We start from the raw sequence: 21,454 nt of genomic DNA, 5'->3' as shown, positions 1-21,454 counted from the left end.
GGCGTCCCTGGCCTGCTGTGTGTCCTACCCCTCCTGGTCCCAGGATGAGAGGTGGTGTGGGTAGGGATAGTGTGGGGCAGGGCAGAGCCCCTCCCACTCTCTTCAGAGAAACGGCTCAGTCTGAACTCTGCCTTGCTTTCCTTTGTGGGGTTCAGGAATGCTCCTAACTCTGCTGCAGAGAGTAAGAGAAACTAACTGCGATGGGATTCACTGTTCCCTGCAGCAGAGCAGCTGGAAGCTGTAGGTGCTATTCTGCTCTGCAGACCTTACACAGCCAGAGGAAAAACCAAGGAGCCAGCCATGGTGCAGAGAGGGAAAATGCTTGGGAAAATGCAAGGGACCTATGTGTGTCCTTTGTAACAGTTCCTCATTCCTCTAGCTCTCAAGAGATTTGGAAAAGAGAAGGGGAACCCTCAGCATCCCTCTGCTTTGCACATGCTCAGGCTCCTGTACAACCTCAGCATATTCCAGTGCGTGCAACCCCCACCTCCACATCTGTGCAGGGTTTATACTTCCCGTGACTGCGTGTATCGTTCCCCAGCGTTCACAGCCAGCCAACCTGTTCTCACATTTCATGCTCTCTGACTGCCCTGCCCATCCCCAGAGTGTCTCTTCCTCCCTAAGCATTTCCTTTTCACATATCTCGGTGCCTAAGCTGCCTGTGCAGCTACCGAAGGCAGGTCCCTGAAAGGACGGGGCTTTTTCCCCATGGTTCCCTGCTGGTTCTTTGTGGCCATGCTGGCCCCCGTGGGTAAGTGAACTCAATGTGCCCCTCAGCTCCTGCATCATTTCCACTGCTGCTGCCCCAGCTGCATGCCCAGCTGTTGACAGTGCTCCATTCCCCAAGGCTTCCTGGTGTGAAGATGGGCAATGAACGAGGTGGGCAGGAATTCCTGTCTCCTGCAGTGGCTGTTGATTTTTTCTCACATGCACAGCACAGAAGTCTTTCCTTAAAGGACACAAACTGCCCAGGAATGTTTCTTGCCTGTCACAGAGGGGTGGCATAGTCACTGACGGATCTGAAGAGCTGTCCTATCCCTTCTGGTGCTGCCTAGCTTGCTTTGTTCCTTCTCACCCTTTTCTCTACTACCCCACTCTGTCTCCTCCTTGCTTTTCCATTTTGTCCCAACTCATGCCCTGTTCCACTTTCTGTTTGAGTATGTTTCTTCATCTCCCCATTAAGACATTTCTCCCCCTTCTCCTCAATGCTTCTCCTTTTCCCTTCCAGGGTGGGCTCTGGAACAGTCCCCACACACTGTCATACAACAAGGACAGGCCGTGAATCTGAGCTGCTCTGAGAAGAAATCCTCCAACACAGTAATGTACTGGTACAAGCTGCCTTTGGGGAAGGATTCCAGGTTGATCCTAGTGGTTTCTGCAATTGTAGGTGGTAAAGCAAATATTGAGGAGGAATTCCAAAGCCGCTTCAAGAGCAGTGAAATACAAGGAGATGGGCTGACCCTCTTGATAGATCATGCCTCTCTCAATGACTCGGGCACATATTACTGCGCTGAGAGTGAAACACAGTGACTAGGCTGCTGAGGGAGCTGAGCACAAACTTCTCTCTGCACAGAAGACTCCTGCCTTCCTCCTCATCCATGCTGCACAAGGCAGGACAGGCACTTTCTACTCATTACCTCCTCTGCTTCCTAGCCTTCCCTTCCTCCTCTTTTCAGTCTCTCCGAGTTGACTTGTCCAGCCTCTCTCCTTCCCTTGCCATCGCTCCTTGCCTCCTTCTTCTTTTACTCTCAGTCACATTATATCCACTTTCCTCAATTCTTCCCCACCTCTCTGCCTCCCTTTCTCCTCCTCCTTCTTCCTTCTGTCTCTCTTTCAGCTTCTCCACTCCACACATGTCCTCTCACTTAACTCAAATCCCTCTTGCTTTTCCAGCCTCTTTCCTGACTTTCTTTCACCATCCCTCCCTACCTTCCCTGCCATATTTGCCCCCTCCCTTCCCGTACCTTTTGCCTTCTGGCCTAATTCACTCCATACTCTCCCTACAGAAAAGGGGTGTTTGGGCCTGGGAGTTTGGCCACATGACCCTGCCCCTCCTGCTTGCCCCAGCCTACTCTTGTCTTTCCCCCACAGAGGACGTCTGCTCCACAGCCATGGAAGTCTCCTCCACAGCTACAGCTCGCCACTCTGATCTGTGCTGTGCTGGCACCACCAAAAAGCGTGTGACAGCAAGACCAGACCTCTATCTTAGAGCCCCGTGGCAGCACTCAAAATGGTTCACTAAGCACGGAGAGCATTCAGGGTGCCCTGAAGCCTGGACCCAGTGTTCATGGCTAAAGCATCCGGAGGCTGATCCCAAGTGTCTGGGTGGCTCACAGGTGATGCTGGGAGATTTGGGAAGCAGCTGAACTACAACAGCAGGATATGATGGGCACACAGCACAGCAATACCCACAGACCAGGATCCTATGCGCTGGCTCAGATGATGCTTTGCATCCAGAAGATGCATTTGCAGACATTTCCGTGGAAGCAGGAAGTCTGTCACAGACTGCGCTTGGTTTCTTCTCTGGGCATTTCCTATTGTGAACTCCAGCACCTCTCACCAGCTCAACTGCTTGATGGCTGGAGGGAGCTCCGTGCACATACACTGCCGTGTATATCTCACCCTACATTACTCTCCTGCAGTGACCACTCCACTGGTCTGGGATGTTTACTGCAGGGAACCATATGACCACCTGGGCGGGAGTGGGGAAAGACTGAGGATTCACTCACCTGCTTCATAGTCTCCCTCCCAAAGCACACACTGGCACCACACTGCCCTGCCACCCACACACACACCAAGGAACTCATTGGCAATGGGGACCCTTTCAATGGCCACAGTAAACCCAGCCCATTCTCAGCTGCAATGTGCATTGCCCAGCCTGGCTCCCCAGCCAGCAATGCTCTGTCTGAGCACCTCCCATGCCTGCAGCCCATGTGCACCAGACAGAGCAGGGGACACCTGTTGGAAAGGGGAAACCTGGCCTGCTCTGTGTCCCGGGCCCCTGGGGTCACAGGCATGTGCTGTGAGATAGGAAGGGGAGGGAGACTGTATTGGACAGGAGAGCCCCAATCTCACTCTTGGTAGGGAAACAGAGGTGGGAGGGTTCTTCCTTTTTCCAGCACAATTGGGGCCTTCCTCTTTGCTCTTTTGCTCTTTTTCCTTTGAGGGATCCAGAATCATTCCTGCATCTCCTGGGGAGATGTAGGGGGAAATGAAAGCAATGGGATACACTTGTACCTGCAGCAGAGGGGCATGGAGGAGGGGGCACTGTGGTGCTCTCCTGCTAACAGGACCAGCCAGCTGAACTCTCCTCCCCCTTCACACTCCCTGCTGCTCTCCCCACCCCTGTAGGACACCTTTCTCTCCTTCTCTCACACTGCCGTCCTCACTCACTTCTCTCTTGCACCAGGGACTCAGGGTGCAGCTTCGACTGCAACCTGGCAGTCTTTGTGCTGCTGCCACAGGCAGGTCCCTGGAAGGACACAGCCTTTTTCCTCATGCTTCCCCACTGGGTCCTTGTGGCCATCCTGGCCTCCCTGGGTAAGTGAGCCTTCCTCTCCCTTTAGCAGCTCCATCAGTTCCACTGCAACTGCACCAGCTGCATATCCAGTTGTGGGCACTGCTGCATTCCCCAAGCTTTCCTGGGCAGACATGAATGAGGTTGGGAAGTATGCTTCCTCAGCTCCCTCTTTAACCCCTTTCCCACCATCTCCTCACTGCTTCTGCTTTTGCTTTCCAGGGCGCACCCTGAAACAGTCTCCTGACACAATCATCAGAGTGGGGCAGTCTGTCACCCTGAACTGTTCCCACATGAAGACGGATCACTACTCAATGTACTGGTATAAGCAGGCAGAGGGGACAGACAGCAGGTTGCAGCTGGTGGTTTATGCATTGAAAATGGGCAAAGAGGAGTTTGAGAAGAATTTCAGTGATGGCCGCTTCAAGAGCAGTGGGATACAAGCTGAGGGTCTGTCTCTGTCAATAGGTGCTGCCTTGCTCAATGACTCTGGCACTTATTATTGTGCTGAGCAAGATACACAGTGACTGAACTGCTGAGAATACTGAGCCCAAAACCAGTCTTCCCATTCAGGAATCTACTGACCTCCTCCCAAGCCAGGCCTGTAACAGGAAGGGAAACCTCCTTCTTCTCATCCCCTCCCTAGCTCCCCTTGCCTTGTTCTCATCCTTCCTCTTTGTGAGTTTGCAACTCCAGACCCTTCTTTTCCTTCCCTCTGTCTCACATGTCCTTTCTTCTTGTGCCCACATTGCCTTTTTCTTCCTAATCCTTCCTCCATGCCTGTTTTTGTCCCTTTCATTGCTCCCCCCACCGCCCAAGTTCTTCTCTCCCATTGCTCTTACTCCTCTTCTCCAGCTTTTCTTGCAGCACTGTTGTCTACCTGTCTCACACAAGCCTCCAACCTCGCTCTTTCCTCTTCTCACCACGCTCTTCCCCCACCCCCTCCTATGCCACTTACTTCCAAACGTACTGACTCTTGCCACAGAATACTACAGATCCTGCAGGGAACAAGATGGACTTATAGAGCCTGGGGTACAGCGACACTGTTGAATGAACACACAGCCTTCTGCCAGGAGGTGCGTGGGCTCCCAAGCTTCATACACCTTGGCTCTTCTGTTCTGCCAGCAGAGACAAAGGAGGTGAGCAGTGAGAGCAGTGCTTTCCTCCAGATCACCTGCTTGCTGTCAGCCACCCAGGGAGCTCCTGACAAGTATGACCAGCAGTGCCTCTGGGGAGCATGTGTGGAAGAGCCTGTTCTTCCAGTCTGAGCACAGCAACCCTCACCCCTCACTCAGCCATCCCACCTCCCTGCAGCAACATCTCCCCACAGGAGCATGGACCACAGTCTGTTGCAGCAGCCATCATGGAAGGAAATGATTCAGGGGAGTAGGCGGCCCTCTCCACAAAGGATGTCTACCTCTAGGCCAAGGTTCAGTCCCACAGTAAGAGTGCTCGGAGTGCATCTCTGGAGTGGGCGCTCCCACCACCTCATCACTCCTGAAGGCAGGCTCATAGCCTCTCCTCTTTGGGAGCCTCTCACTCCTGAAGGCACATTCATAGCCTGTGCCTTTGGCAGGGAGCAGAAGCACATCCCCACCTGAAGCAGGTGTCATGGCACCGTAGCAATGGGAGCACAAACAGCTCTGGTGCAAAGCACAGTTTGCACCCCTGAGACCTCGAGTGTGGGCTCCACCAAAAACATGAGGATGGCACCGCAAAGCCCGCTCCTGCAGTTCTGTGGCAGCAGTTCTCACAGATGCAGGACAGCTGCCTGGCAGTTGCCTGGCAGTTGTCGGCTGTGGTGTCTGCCCTGCTTACCTTCCTGGCTGAGCACAACGGCTTCTCCCTGCTCCCTCACTAGTTCTTGGGTTTTGTTTCTAAGCACACACATGAGACACAAGGAGCCCCACACTTGTCACCTGGTGCTCCCCACCCCACTCCCTGCTGTCCTGTCCCTCCTTCCCAAGACAATTCCTGGGAGTGTAGAGGCACTGAGATAGGGCCAGAGCTCTCCTGTCTTCCCTCAAGGGAGCTCCAATTTGGCTTGAAATCTCTGCTGACCTTACAGAGCATGCCCTGTTGTTCCCATCAAGAACATCCTGCTCTTACTGTACTGCGCCACTGTATATCCAAAGAATCTCAGGACTTAGTGTTATCTTGGCATCCATATCCAGACATTTCTCACTTCTACCACTGCCAGCAAATCCTTTTCTCTGCGAGGAACACACTTTTGAAAGAGAAGAGATTAGAGGCAACTTCAGCACACTAAACATTGAGGCCTAGAGAGCTGCCAGTCCAGGCAAGGGCTCTAGTAACATGCCCAACATAGGTAAGTTTGAAACAGCTCTCACCAATGTCTTTTTGTGGAACACCCTACAACAGAGGTCCCACACATGGAGGTGGAGAGCTTTTCTGGGAACCAAGGGAAGTTGCCATTCCTATGAAGGCATTTTTCAGCAAGATCCTGCCTGGAACCCTTGGCAGACTCTTTTTTTAGGATGCTGAGGGTCTTGCAGGCAGTGCTGAAAGGCTTGAGCATTCAGCTTGGCCTCTCTGCTTGAGAGGATATTTGTGGTTCCAGGGAGAGAAATCCAGGGAGACTTCACATGAGGCGGAGCAGGGGACACCTGTTGGAAAGGGGAAACCTGGCCTGCTCTGTGTCCCGGGCCCCTGGGGTCACAGGCATGTGCTGTGAGATAGGAAGGGGAGGGAGACTGTATTGGACAGGAGAGCCCCAATCTCACTCTTGGTAGGGAAACAGAGGTGGGAGGGTTCTTCCTTTTCCCAGCACAATTGGGGCCTTCCTCTTTGCTCTTTTGCTCTTTTTCCTTTGAGGGATCCAGAATCATTCCTGCATCTCCTGGGGAGATGTAGGGGGAAATGAAAGCAATGGGATACACTTGTACCTGCAGCAGAGGGGCATGGAGGAGGGGCATTGTGGTGCTCTTCTGCTAAAAGCACGGGAGAACGACTTCACTGCAAAGCCCATGAGAGCCTTGAGCGGCCAGGACACTTGTGCCCTTGGTCTCTTTTGTGGACCTGCCTTCCACTACTGTGTGTCGCTGGGCCCACCGCACCACACAGAGGCCTGGCAGTGCTGGCAAAAACACAGCAGGATGGGGGAAGTAGCCACGCTCTGGACACCATCCGCTCCAGGTCAGAGTCTCACAGGGAGGGTGCAGGCAAGTGTAATATGCCTGAGTCCTACAGATCCAAGGTTGCAGTGCTGTGTGCTGTGATCTGTCGCTCTTCCTTTCTCTCTCAGGGATGAGTGACACACACACACGCACACAGACACACAGAGCCTTGAGCAAGGGCCATACCAAGATCATGTCCTCTGCAACTGCCTGTCATTGTCACTTTCCACTCACTGCCCTTCAGCCAATCGCTCCTCCTCCTTCACACTCCCTGCTGCTCTCTCCATCTCTATAGGACACCTTTCTCTCCTTCTCTCACACTCCCATCCTCACTCACTTCTCTCTTGCACCAGAGACTCAGGGTGCAGTTTCAACTGCAACCTGGCGGTCTTTGTGCTGCTGCCACAGGCAGGTCCCTGGAAGGACACAGCCTTTTCCTCATGCTTCCCTACTGGGTCCTTGTGGTCATCCTGGCTCCCCTGGGTGAGTGAGTTCTCTGCAACTTGCAGCAACTGAATCATTCCTTCTGTAGGTGACCCCAGTTTTCTCCCTCGCTTTGCAGAAATGGCTACTGGTTCTGTTTTCTCCTTTTGGTCACTCACTAAATATTGACGGTAAGGATAATATAGCCAGATAATTGTGGAGGAAGAAATATTTTATGAAAGCCTCCCTTCCTATCCCAACTCAGTCACTATGCATCCCAGATTTTGAATATATTTTCTCCTTTTCCCCCTTTCTCTTTCCAGGATGGGCCCTGAAACAGTCCCCTGACACAGTGAGCAGAGTGGGGCAGTCTGTCAACCTGAGCTGTTCCCAAATGGAGACTTCACATTATCAGATGTACTGGTACAAACTGCCTGTGGAGATGGAGTCCAAGCTTGAATTGGTTGTTTTTGCACTCAAAGATGTCAAGGTAGAGATTGAGAAGGATTTCAGTGATGGCCGCTTCAAAAGCAGTGGGATACAAGCTGAAGGTCTATCTCTATCAATAGATCCTGCCTCCCTTAATGACTCTGGCACATATTACTGTGCTGAAAGTGAGACACAGTGACTCAGCTGCTGAGAGAGCTAAGCACAAATCTCCAGTTCACAGAAGTACCTTCCTTCTTCCACATGCAAACCTGGACTTGGATTTTTCACATTCTCTTCCATTCCCCATGCCTCGCAATCATCTTTTCTTCTCAGCAGTTTATCCTGGCTCACTTCTTATTTTCTTTTTCCCACTTTCTCAAGTGAGAAGTGTCTCAAGTGTACCAAACCTTTTTGCCTCTTGGTGTCTTGTTTTCGCTTACCGCTTTTGTCAATATCTTCCAGCCCCTCCTCTCACTCTCGTACTTCTTCTTTTCCCTTCTACCACTTTTCCAACCTCTTTCGTGACTTTCTTTCACCACCCTTCCCTACTTTCCCTGCCATATTTGCCACCTCCCTTTCCATATCTTTTGCCTTCTGGCCTAATTCACTCCATACTTTCCCTACAGAAAGGGGGTGTTTGGGTCTGGGTGTTTGGCCACATAGCCCTTCCCGTCCCACTCATGCCTCTGCTTCCACAAACTGCTCCTTCCTGAGAACAGAGGAAGTCTTTCTTCCGCAGAGGACATCTCCTCCACAGCCAACTGTGCTCTCACATTTCAAGGTCTCGCATTGCCCTGCGCTGCCCAGCCCTGTTGTGATTTATCTCTTCCTTCCTGAGCATTTCCTCCTCACATGTCTCTATGCCTGGGAGATCTGTGCTGCTGCCTCAGCGGGTTTCTGGAAGGGTGCAGCCTTTCCTCATAGGTCCCCACTGGTTCCTTTTGGTCATCTTGGCCCCCACAGGTAAGTGAGCTTCCCTCCCTGTTGAGCAGCTGCATCAGTTCCTCTGCAGCTGCCCCAGCTGCATACCCCATTGTGGGCAGTCCTCCATTCCCTCAGGCTTCTTGGGGAGAGGATCAGAAATGAATGAGGCAACAAGATTTTCCTTGCCTTCTTACTCAGAGAACTCTACAGATTCCTTTTCTCTAACTGTTTTAATACTTCCAGTGAGAGCACTGAAGTCATCATTTTTCAAAACAAATTTCCTATTCTATTTGACACTTGTTTTTTTGTCTATACATCTCTCTCAGGGAAATGGGACACTGATATCTTTGCTGATATTCTCATCCCATCCCATACTTCAAGCATGTGTCCTCATGTCCCCTTCAACCAATTTCACTCCTGTCCTCCTCACATCTCTTCCTTTTTCTTTCCAGGATGGGCCATTCAGCAATCGCCAGACACAGTTGTCCGAGTGGGAGACTCTCTGACTCTGAACTGTTTCCAAGAGGAGAATCCCTTCTCAGTCATGTACTGGTACAAGCTGCCTGGGGATAATGATGCCAGGCTGCAGCTGGTTGTATATTCAGTGGAAGGTGGCAAGGCAGAGTTTGAGAAGGCATTTGGAAACCACTTCCAAAGCAACGGGACTAAAGGCAGCCATTTTTCTGTGGAGATAGATCATGTCCTAGTCAATGACTCAGGCACATATTTCTGTGCTCAGCAAGATACACAGTGACTCAACAGCTGGAGCATCATAGCACAAACTTTTCTATGCAATCAGGGGACCTGCCCCCAGCACACGCAGCCCTGTATTTAGCAGTGCTACTGCTTTCTCCTCTTGCACTCCCACTCTGTCTTTTCGAGTCTAGTGATGGTTTCTTCTGACTGTTCTCTGCTTGTACTCTATTTTCTTTCCTTACTCTTTCCATCTCTGAATGACTTTCTGACTCTCCTCTCTTCTTGTACTCACTCTCTTTCCTCATTTCTCTGCCATTCACAAACTACTCAGTTTCCTCCTCTACTTTCTCTGTCCCTCTTCTCTTCCCTTTCTTCTCTGTCCTCTCTCACACCTGTTCCCTTCCTATTTCCCTGCTCCTCTTCCATTTCTTCTCCATTTCAGCCAGTTGTACTAACTCACTTTCTCTGCAGAAAGCAAGCAGGGTGTGGAATAGCTCACACAGCCCTTTTCCTCTTCTCCAGGTCACAGGTTTCCTTGTCCACCCCAGCGGCTCCTTCCTGGGAACAACAGAACTCCAGCCAAACCACGGGGTTGCCCTGAAGTCCTCCTCTACTAGCTCCATAAAGACCACAAGATTGAAGCAAATCTCTTTCTCATTCCTCAGCTGAACTTGGACAACCAGTTCCAGGCCCATGGCTGAGGCAGTAGCAAACTGCAGTGTCCCAGGCCACAAGTTCCACATGGCTCCATACCTTCATCCATGACTCTGTCCTACAGCATGAGCAGAGGGCTCGCTGGGGGACCTGACTGACTGGCACATCCTCTGCCCTGAGAAACCTGGACTGATGCTCCACTCAATCAGAGGTCATTTCCACAGTAAAATCTCCCCAACAGAGAAGACAGCTGCAGTTAATTGTTTCATGTGCCTCAGCCCAGAAGTTTTCTTTCCCCATTTTATACAGTGACGAGTACTCACTGCATCCAGGATGGCCATTCCCCATGCCTTTATCAAGGCATCTCACAGGGCAGGCAGAAATGAGTGCGTGTAAAGCACTTCCCCTTCTCACTGCCCTGAATACCCATCTTATGTCTGCCCTCATCACCATCCCATGAGAACATCAAATGGCCACTCCAGGCCACAGCAAATGCCCCCATCATCTGCAGGGTCTTGTTCTACAGCTCTGGGCCTGCCGGCGAGGAGCTGAAGTGCTTTTAGTTCATGTCCACTAGGCAAGAACTGGAAAAGACGGAGGGGCAGCTGGTGAGGCTGGCTCTGATCAATGCCCAGTGCAGATGTTCCAGCTGGTTGTAGGTTGTGGGCTGCAAAGGTTTGATCCAAAGGGCCTGGACACCATTCCTGAGTGCAGTGTGGCTGTACTGGTGAAAAAGATGGGGATGGGCATCCTCACTACTATCAGCTTCTTCACCCTCATCAGTCTTGTATGGGAGATCTTACCACACTCCAGCTGTGGTCTTAGGCAGTGTCTTGGTGCTGTGTCAGGGTCCTGGGTGCATTTCCCCTTCTAGAAGTTTAGCTGGTTGAGTCCAAGGTCAGCTCCTTCTCTAATAAGACCTACTGTAAAGAAAGCTTGAAGCAATTGCCTGCTCCTCCTTCTCTTGAGAGCTGCTTTTAAGATGAGACTCTCACCCTGGGCCCCACCCGTGCTGCATCACAGTTGTGTAGCAGTTTTATGTCTGCACCTGGTTTCATATCTCTTCATTTCTGATCCTGATCCAGGCTTGCTGATTTGACTTTCTGGATTGGCCTCCTACTTGACTTGTCACTGTGGATTTGTTGGCTGATCATTATACAAAGATTGACCCTGACTACTGTCTCTGGACTTGATCCTGACTCTGACTTGCTGACTCAACTTCCTGCCTCCTTGTCTGTGAGGTCACTGCCCCTTTCTGCTTCACTGCTGATGTCAGCTCCTGGATCACCTAGAGAACAGCCTGTGCTTGCTGTTCCCTGTGACTGAGGGGCTGCTTGTGAACAATGTTTCTCCCCCTGCCTTGTAGGGGAGGTTCTCCAAGAGTCTGCCCCTGCAAGCCCTCAGGTTTGGGGTGCACACTGGATTGAGATGGAGCTTGTGCTGACAGACCTTTACTGAGAAGCTGCCTGCCATGCCCTGGCAACCCCTATCCCTGGCATTGGGAACATTCTGCACATAATCAAGGTGCCCAGGGCAGGATAACTCACTTCCCCTCCTGGACCCACATGTTGAGGTCCTGCTTACCATCCTCAGGTATAATTTCCCTTAGCACAATGTCATCTCCTCACCTCCAACCATTTTCAGTGGGACAAACGTTAGGACTTGGGCAAAAAGGAATACCCTGATCTGTAGCACTCACTTAAGGGACTGGGAAACCTCCCATTCAGTAGCCTAATACATACAGCCCACTGTTTCCAGTGTTCTGGACACTGGGACATGGAGGATGAATAGTTACTGAGTCAGGAGCCTGACAGAGGAGAGACTTCATCTCTCCTGAGTGTCTCTCAAATAGTGGAAATAATCCCCACTTCTCACCTGCAGTGTGCAAAAACAAGGGCAATGTTTTTCCTCTCCTTCAGATCTCTCTTTGGAGGAGAGATGAACATTTACAGACTTCTTCTCTGTCAATCTACAGTGCACACCAGGATCATTATGTCAGCAGCTTGCTCTGGATCTGGGGCAACATGATGAACAGCAGTGGAATGAACACTAAAAATTGTGGGGTCAGGAGTCTGTGAGTTTCAGGGGATCTGGAAAGGAGAGTCAGATATGAGACAGAAGGGCAAAACCAAAATCCCTTATCTGTGTATCCTTTCTTTGCGTGATGCCCTATTTTTGCATCTCTAAATCAATGCAAAAGGGAGAAGGGGAAACCCTCAGCATCCTTCTGCCCTGCCTCAAACTCAGGCTCCCACACAAGTCTACCATGCTCCTGTTATCACACACACACATACACACACACATATAAAGCCAGCTGTTCAGGGTTTGTGCCATCCACTCCTGTGCATGAGTGTTATCACTGTTCTCAGACAGCCAACTGCGTTCTCACATTTCAGGCTCTCTCACTTCCTTGCCCATCCCCATTGTGATTTCTCTCTTCCTCCCTCAGCACTTCCTCCTTACACATCTCTGTGTTTGGAGGGTCTGTGCTGCTGCCTTGGTGGATTCCTGGAAGGACACAGCCTTTCCTCATGCTCCCCCACTGGTTCTTCTTGGCCATCCTGGCCCCCATGGGTAAGTGAGCCTCCCTCCCCCTCGAGCAGCTGCATCAGTTCCTCTGCAGCTGCCCAGCTGTATATCCTGTTGTGGACACTGCTCCATTCCCAAGCCTTCCTGGGGAGAGGACTGGAAATTAAAGTTAGGACACTTCTCCATTTCTAGACTGGAACATAGGCAGATTTCCAAACACGACTTTTTTTTTTTTTTCCTAATTTCATCATCCTCTGAAATATTTCTGATACAGATACATTTTCTGTCAGCTTTTTCTGTTGGTCTTTTATAGGCAGATGAGAAACTGGCCCATAACTTTGAAATCCATCCCATCCCATCTCATCTCATCCCATCCCATCCCATCCCTTACCCATTCTAGATTTCATGTCTTTTTCATCCCCTCCCCACTGAAATCATTTCATCTCCTGCTTAGTCTCTTTTTTTTTCTTTTTTCTTTCTTTTTCTCCTGCCAGGATGGGCCCTTCAACAGTCTCCGGATGCAGTCATCAAAGAGGGAGGAGTTGTGACTCTGAGCTGTTTCCAGATGGGAACCACACATGCCTACATGTCATGGTATAAACAGGCTCCAAGAAAGGGCACCATGCTGCAACTGGTAGTGTTTTCAGTGGAAGGTGAAAAGGCAGATTTTGAAGAGGAATTCCACAATCACTTCAAGAGCAATGGAAGTAAAGGCTATCACTTGTCCTTTTCAATAGATTTTGTCTCAGCTAATGACTCTGGCACATATTACTGTGCTAAGATACACATTGACTCAGATGCTGAGGAAGCTGAGCGCAAACCTCTCTGTACACAAAGAGACTTGCCCTTCTCCTCACTCAACCCTAAGCTTGCATGGGAGTCTCTTTCTTCTCACCCTCTCCATTTCTCCCTTGCCTTTTCCATCCACCTCTCTTCACTCAAAGTTAGCTCCTCTTTCCTGTCCTCTTCATTCCCTTCTCCTATTCTTCTTCTTCCCACTTACCCAGTCTTCTTTTTCTCCCTTTCCCCCTCTCTGTCTGCTTTTCTCATCCCTTCCTTCTTTTTTGATACCTGAGAGGACAATTCAGTATCTTACTTGGTTGGTATTATGGTGGAGAATTTCATGTAGTGTCTGGATAGAGTACTCCAAGTGCTGAGGATAACCTGGCATAGTCCAAGCTGTTGTGAGTGACATATAGAAGCTTAACAGTGACATTCTGAAGGCTAAATTCAAGCCACAAGAAAGGACATTGAAGACCAGGACCTTCTCTGACATACTGCCTGTTCCCTGTATGAGGCCCAAAAGGCAGGCAGAGGTCCAAAGTCTGAGCATGGATGAGATGACAGAGTAGAATAGATTTACATATGTTAGGAAATTGCCATCCTTCTGCTGTAGGAGAAACAAATACAAGGAAGAACAAGCTGCCGGCACTTAACACCAGAACAGGTGTAAAACAGTATTTGGGCCAAAAGCTGGGGAAAGCTGACCAGAATGCTGGAACACTTTCTTGGAAGGATATAGTGTAGCTAGTTTTCAGTGTACTTCTAAAATAGCCAGACAAAAATAAACTGCACAATCACAGCTAATAGGGAAGACTTATTAGAATACCTGCAATGCCATTTGACTAACACATGAAGTATCTAAGAGTGAAACAAGAGCAAATCTTATGAATGTTTCTACAATGCTGTTGGAGGGCTGAAAAGTAAAAAAGGGGGAAAGAGCATTTGGTAACAAAAAAAACATGCTGATTGAATAGAAAGACCTGCTGGAAAGAGAATAGTAAGTAGGGCATGGTGTTGCCAAGGCACAAGTTTTGCAGAAGTAACAGAGAAGGACATCGAAGTCGTGGATTGCCACCATACAGGAAAGATAACATCACAAGTAACAGCTGAAAATGTTATGGGAAATGAGAAGCATTACAGGAACCTTGTTGGTAGAAGTACCATATTCTAGTAATATAATCGTAGTATTTGGTTTGCCCTACCAGCCCATTGCTCAAGAGATTTACATTGATGAAGATATAATGCTTAGTGAGATAAGAGAGATGCTGCAAATTTTGGACAGGAATGCAATATCAGGAAATAGGAGGCCCATCCATAGCTCTCCCCACACAAAAGCCCTGAGAAGTTGCCCACACCTTGAACACAAAGCACAAATACTCTGATAAATGGGGATATTCTGCTTCCCCTATCTCTGGGGATGGCCAACAGGCAGGCTTGCACAGGTGAGGCCAGGGGCCCCTGCAGAACCAATCTGGGTGACTGTGGGTTCATCTGTGATTTTCTTCACCCCATCACAAGATCCAGTCTTTTCTCTTATTCTATAGAGAGCAGGGTGGTGAGTGATGAAACAGGGTTATTTCCAAGCATGATGTCAGAGTCTGGTACTCTCTGACCAGGTTCTTTGAGATATTCCACACACAGAGAGTGTAATGTTTAATATAAAAGTTTACTTTGAAGGTATTTGATGTTATGCGGGATTACTAATTTAGCAGAGTGATACAGCAATATACTGAAATAACAATACAAGTGTATACACTTAGCAAAATATATCAATTGCAATATACAGTTCAATCACAATACCAATGTGATCCCCATTACCAGTCTCTATATAATATGCTCACCGTCATGACGCCAGACATCACCAGTCACTGGGAAGGAATACACGGGTTGCAGACAGCTCAAGCCTGTTGCTCTCTTCAAAATTCTTTTGTTAGTTGTTCAGGTTTTATACTCTGCATTGGGCTGAGCCACATATACACTTCCCCTGTGCTGGTCTGGCTAACTCAGGGAAACATTAACATTCTTTTGATAAACTCAGGAAGAAACATTTACACCAGTTGATCCACTTGACAGATACAGCTGCTTATCTAAAACAAAAGTCATCCTCTGGTCCCCTTTGTGTTGTGATAAAGTCAGTTCTCTGTGCAACAGCTGTGGTTAATGAGTCACATCCCACATTATTCCTGAGCTTCATGGGCACTTGCCCTTGCCCTTCTCCTCTGAGCCTTCTTCCATTGTAGGGGTTCATTGGTCCGTCACAGGTGAATGAGAGACTGATTGTCAGGGACCTTCATCTTGAAAAGCTATTGTCCCTCTGGAGAAGCTAGGACCTGCAGATTGCCCAAGGCCAGCTGCAGTTCCTTGCAGCATCTCTAACCACTGGAAAAGCTGAAGAAGTTCCATGGAGTGGAGCAACCTACTGATGTGAGTGGGTTAATGACACAGAGCTGATGTTGGAGAGAAAGATGATAACACGGGCCCAGACCATCTCTTGTGCTTACAACAAAGGGCACAGCAGAGTTTAGCATGCTGACAATGACACAAACCTCCCTAAGTGACAAGCGTCTATGCCATGGGGGAATGTCAGTTCACTGGTAGCACTGAGACCTTGCAGGTTGCAGGGGATCATGTCCTTCCCTCAGTGAAAGAGTGCTGAACTCACTAACCAGCAGCAGGGGAAAGAGACATGCTTGGTAACTGTACAAGGCTGGAGGAATCTGGCTCCTTCCAGCACCTGTCCAACTCAGCCGAGGGGAGGATCCAGGTTAACACACACTGCCCTTTGTGTCTCAACAGACACACACAGAACACAGTGACACAGTGGCACAGAAGGTCACTTCTGTTCTTGTAATCTCAGGCTGATGTGAGGTTTTCATGCCTTTGTATGGGCACTCAAATACATTACATGTGATTCTAGAGGACTTTTTCCTGAGAAAAATATATTGTGCCTATCTCAATGACTCAGGCACCTATTACTGTGCTAAAAGATATCTCAGCAACAAAGTATCTGAGAAAGCCAAGCACAAACCTCTAGGCAAATGGCATTTGTTCCATCATGTTCCACTCTTCTCCTCTCTCCCCATTTCCCCCCATGTATGGCTTCTTTTTCATTTTTTCCCTTTTCTACTACTCTCTACTTCCTCTACCTTTTTAATTTACTCAGACTCTCTCTTTCCATTTTCTTTCTTGAGAGACAGCTATGCAGCCCATTGGGAACTTAGGCAACTGTTTCATGAAAGGCTACAATCCCAGTCCCCATGGGGGTCGCAGAAAGTTAAAATCAGGACCCAGGAACATCTCTCCGTTCATTTGACTATCCCAGGATAACTAAGCAAGCCCAGTATGCCCAGTTAATCAAGCAAAATGGTATAGACAGCAGCATTAGTAACATAGCCTGAACAGGTCATAGCACTGGTATCTAAAGTGAACAAGCCCTAGTAAGAAGTTGCTACAGTCTCCCAGGTACATCTTTCAGGAAGCTTCCTCCAGAGGAATGTTTAGTCATATGGTCAGTGTGTGATTGGGTATTTGGGAATGTTCATGTTGCTGTTTGCTATTTTCTCCAGTATATAACTGAGCATACTCAGCTGTTTGATGCAGTTGTGCTGTATCTGCAAATTTTCTCAGAAATGAGCTTCAGTATAAATTTAAAAAATAAAAGTAAAAATATACTCATGAACCACACCAACAAAGGCAACAAACAGTATCATTTCATGATCTTTACACAGCCTCAAGCACAGACTAGCGTACTGGAAGTCTGAACTGCTGGAAATATTCTGTCTGAGATGGCATTATCTCTAGCCCAAGGTTTTCTCCAGAAAAAAATACACAATTGAAAATTTGAAGATCCCCTTGAGATTCCTCTACATTGATGATTTCTCTGCATTGAGTAATGCATATTTTTATTGGAAGCTAAATATTACAGATAATGGATTTTAACAAATTATACATTTATTCTGAAAAAAAAAAAGCTCAGTGTCATGTCTATTTTGACAAATTTCTTCTCTTGAGTAATGTGTGTTTCTTCTTCTTATATAGAATGAAGTGTTTTCTCAATAATTCAAAAATAATTTGAATAAGGGAGTACATGTATTATTCTGTGTCCTTCCCCCACTTAAATTGTTCAAATGTGGGAATGCTCACCATTTTTCTTGGAAGGCATTTCTCTCATCTAATCTTAATGATCATATCAATCTAAGTACTGAACAATGTTTTGTTTTGTTTTGTTTTGTTTCGTTTTTGGAATGTTCTATAGATACTGATGTTTGTCACAGAAGTATCTTAATATAATAATATATGGATTACTGTGAATACAAATAATGAAATGTCCTGAAATCTTTCTCTGAAGGATGGTTTCTGTCATGATGCTGAGCTTGCTAAAGTTTGAGGAATTTGATTAACATTTTCCTAGCAGCTGCCAACTTCACCATATTAGCTCCTGAAAGACATGGGCCAGTCTCAAGTGACTGTTGACCAAAGTCATGCTTGACGATGCTGAAATGGTATGAGAAACTAAATAGGAATAATATTTCTACTCCATTTTTGTTCAATTTTTTCAAGAATCCTGGAGAATTTGTGCAAACAGTGGCACTACCCAGATGGAATTTTTTTCTTCATTTTAAAGGATGTGTCTAAGCCAGAGAATCATCCAAAGCACTGGATTAATTGTTTTGGACTTTAAACTGGTATCAGTGCACAGTTTTCCTACAAGCATCTTTTAGCCTGAGAAACAAATAAGGATTAAAGTTTTCCTGTGGAAAATGGGGGGGGGGGGAATACAATTAAGCGTGACATAAATTATTGGAATTATCAGAATTAACAAAAGTTATCCAATCCCATGGTAATTAAGCAGAACAAGAGCATTTCCCATTCTATAATAATGTTGAATTTGACTCCCTTGTGGATTTTTAATTTCTTACTCCAAAGCATTTACACAGAAACAGAATGATGACAGACATTTTATATCTTTTTTCATCCCAAGGCATGGCTTTATTTATTTAATCTAGTTTAGTAGCTCCTTAGGCTGTGAAGGAGATCTTCCTTTTTCTTCTTTTCATGGGTTTTAAAGATTGTGCCTTAAAGGTTTAGTTTCCAGCCAAATTCTGGGAATATCCAGTAATTCAAGATCTGAATTGGGAAGCTGCACCGTACCTGTTGTTATCTTATTATTTTCTTGTGTTCCTTTGTTTCTTCTTTGATCTTAAAAGAAACAGACTGAAAGAAATAGATTTTTTAACTGAAAACAAAAAGGCTGTCCATCTAACTACTTCCCAGAAGGCAATGACTTATAGAAGTCGTTAAACTCTTACAAAAAAAGTAAGTAAGTAAGGAGATATGTGTCTTATAGGTGAAAAATTTCATTTTGCTTTTCATTGTTGTCTCTGGCCTGTTTTTCTGTCCCCTTTAAACCAGAAATTCAAAGCGCAATTCCCAAGATATGCACTAGAGGTCATATGTTACATCTACTACACAAAGTTCACAATCATTTTTCGTTTCCCAAGACAGAAAAACTGCTCTGAATAAAAATCTTCATCTTGGAATGAGTAATAAATTGTAATGCATCTGAATATAGTAGAATGTGCAGCAGAGCAGCACTGAAATAACTTCACTGGGTCTAAGAGCTGCACAGTATAATTCTCAGAATTAACTCCCAGAGTCTCCATGCTGTTTTTCATTCCCCATCCAGTCTCTAAATATTCTCTCCCTCCAAGAGCTAAAGTCTGATTACCATGGGAAGAACATGTTTTTTAACAGTTCAGACATGACAGACAACACTCGAACTATAACTGCAGTTGTGTCTCCATGCGCAAGGCACCTACAGTTGCTTTTAGGACATTCATCAAAACATCATTGGCCTATGGAACTGAAAGTGTCTCAACATGTCACATCCTAGCATTAAGGTGAAAGGACAAAATGTCAATGAGTTCAGATGGAGAAAGAATAATGTGAAAAATCCAGACAAGAATTCCATGAAAAATAGAGAAGAATAGGTTATCAGGGAGCATGTGCTTAAAATAAGCGTCAAAGAATAATCTAAAACAAAACTATAGAAGAGTATAAAGGCATATTAAATTAGTTCAAATGTAGTAGTTCAAGCTAATATGCTAAAAGCTCTATTAACTTTAAAAACATCACAACACTTCAAAGAAAAATGAAAATATTATTAAGTTACTTAAAAAAAATAATTTATATTATCTACAATTCTTTGACAAGCCACTGAAACTGCAATACATCCAGCACAGGGCTCAACCTCACCTGAACCCAGGTAAGGAATAATTTCTCCTGACAAAACCTTCATGGACAAGAACTGGCAAGAACTGATCAGGAGCCATCAGCAAAACCCCTACTTCTCATATGACAAGTGTCAAAGGGTCTTTGGAGACCATGACACCAGAGACCATACAAAACATTTATATACAATACAGAATCTATCTTCTTTCTCTTCTTCCCAGGTTCTCTTAGGGGAATTCATGATTGGGAAGGAGCTATAACATCTCAGCAGCTTTCTGTTAACTTCCTAAAAAAAAAAAAAAAAAAAAAAGGATTAAAAAAGAGAGACAGGGAGCATTCACTACCAAAATTATTGAGATTTCCACAGCTCTGAATTCTGGTATGACCCTAGAAACTTGGCCTTCGGCCCAGAGAAAGTACAATATCACCAGGTTCATAGACAGAACATACATTTCCTACAAATATGTACAACCAAGAACTTCAGGCAAATAGGGGAGGAAGGTCAACAAAAGGGGACGAAAAAGACAGAACCTCACTAATATCACTTATTATTGTTTGGAAGATGCAATGTCAAGATTACCAAAGCAGGTTACTGAAATTAAATATGTATACTACATTTAAAGTGCTAGCAGGAAAAGAATCAGACACAATCATATATGTATTTGGAGTCTTACATATTTGGAAGCTTCACAGGCAATAATGTGCCAGATGTTTCCCTGCAATGCTTTCATCTGCCTTCCCTACACATCTACGAATTGCAGGATCCCCCTCTTCCTTGAAATTCTGAGCTGGACTAAGACACCCCTTCACCGCAAAACCACAAGGGCAGATACAGGAAACCACAAGTGTCTGCTCCCATGTGAAGTTACCCCTGTGAGGGACAGCTCTAGGCAAAAAGAGAGCATAGTTTGACCAGCGTGCTGCCTAAGTAGAATCACAGCATTTCCCTAACCCCCCGCCCCTTTGAAGGCTCCCCTGACACCCGAAGAAGGAACAAGTGGCATCCCGTGGTATGAACAAGCAGGAAGGGTGTAGGCAATGTCATGGGCTAGTCTGCAAATGGGAACCAAGGGCATGTCAATAATTCCACGTGGGACAACATTACTGTCTGCAGGCAACCAAAATAGAGCTGCAAAATAGGACCTCCATCAAAAACCACTCTGACATCGGGAAGAACCTCTCTGCATCCTTTATTGTTCTAGGTGTCTGGAGTAATCCTTGTATGCTCACATCATTGTCAAGTCAGAAACCTCAGCTCTCTATTACCTCCATTCTGTCTCACAGCCCTTGCCTTTAGAGCAGGCGCCCACCCCCAATTTACAAGGCTTTAAATTACCTAAGTTAGCACACGATCTGTAGAGAGCGGCCAGAAAGACCTCCCCCAGAAGGGTCTGTGCACCCCAAGCCTGTGTAAATTGGGCTGCTGCTGGGCAATTTAAACGTCTCAAAGCCCAGACACTCCCTCGGTGCTGTGAGACACCGGGATGGAGTGTTTGGGGAAAAAAGGGAGGCCAAGGAGGCACTGGGAAAAGTGCAAGGTTCTCACAAGGCTGGTGAGGTGGCGTGGTCAGAGAAGGTTGTGGAGGAGGTCGGCTGTGGGAGCCAGTGCGGCTGGCATGGTGAAATGCAATGGATGAGGAGGGGCAACCGGCACCAGAGAAGCAGAGAGAACTGGACTGGAAGTAGAATGGGAATGGGCTGGTCGGGCTTGAGAAGTGTGAAAGAATGAGCGTAGGACTGACCGGGCAAGCAGCCCGGGACGGCAAGCCTGAGCAAGGAAAGATTTGCGTAAGAAGAATTGCCTGCAAGCAGGTGGCCCCAAAGACGCTTGGTGCACCAGCATAGGCAACCGGAAGAAACTGACACAAGATGACCTAAATCCACCAAAACTGAAGAGCCATCTGATGGGAACTGCACATAGCCACCACTGACCTAGCCACAGTCCTAGGCCAGGCCCAAAGTACTAGCACATATACCTAGCTCTGGAAACGGGCTGCCGGTGCCTTCTCTGTGCTGCAACGGTCATGTTTTCCCAACTGGAACTGAAACTGGAAAGCCAGTCTTCACTTGATGCTGTCTTTCACAGCATTGCTATCCAAAGCCAGTGCAGACAGGAGACCTCACCCCTTTC

General features: G+C 47.2%; 1 gene segment (V, D, J or C); it reads left to right on the top strand.

The window, feature by feature from the left end:
- Nucleotides 1-656: 656 nt before the first annotated feature.
- Nucleotides 657-21,454, top strand: part of LOC106497168 (T-cell receptor beta-2 chain C region-like) — a 53,708-nt gene continuing 32,910 nt past the window's right edge. Inside the window, 2 exon segments of the C gene segment in view lie at nucleotides 657-751; nucleotides 8,883-9,180. Coding sequence covers nucleotides 709-751; nucleotides 8,883-9,180 — 341 coding nt within the window.

Source organism: Apteryx mantelli, chromosome 1 (assembly GCF_036417845.1).
Source record: "Apteryx mantelli isolate bAptMan1 chromosome 1, bAptMan1.hap1, whole genome shotgun sequence".
In the NCBI taxonomy this organism is placed as follows: Eukaryota; Metazoa; Chordata; class Aves; order Apterygiformes; family Apterygidae; genus Apteryx; species Apteryx mantelli.
The sequence above is the reverse complement of the archived record's forward strand: the minus strand, read 5'-3'. Positions and strand labels throughout refer to the sequence as shown.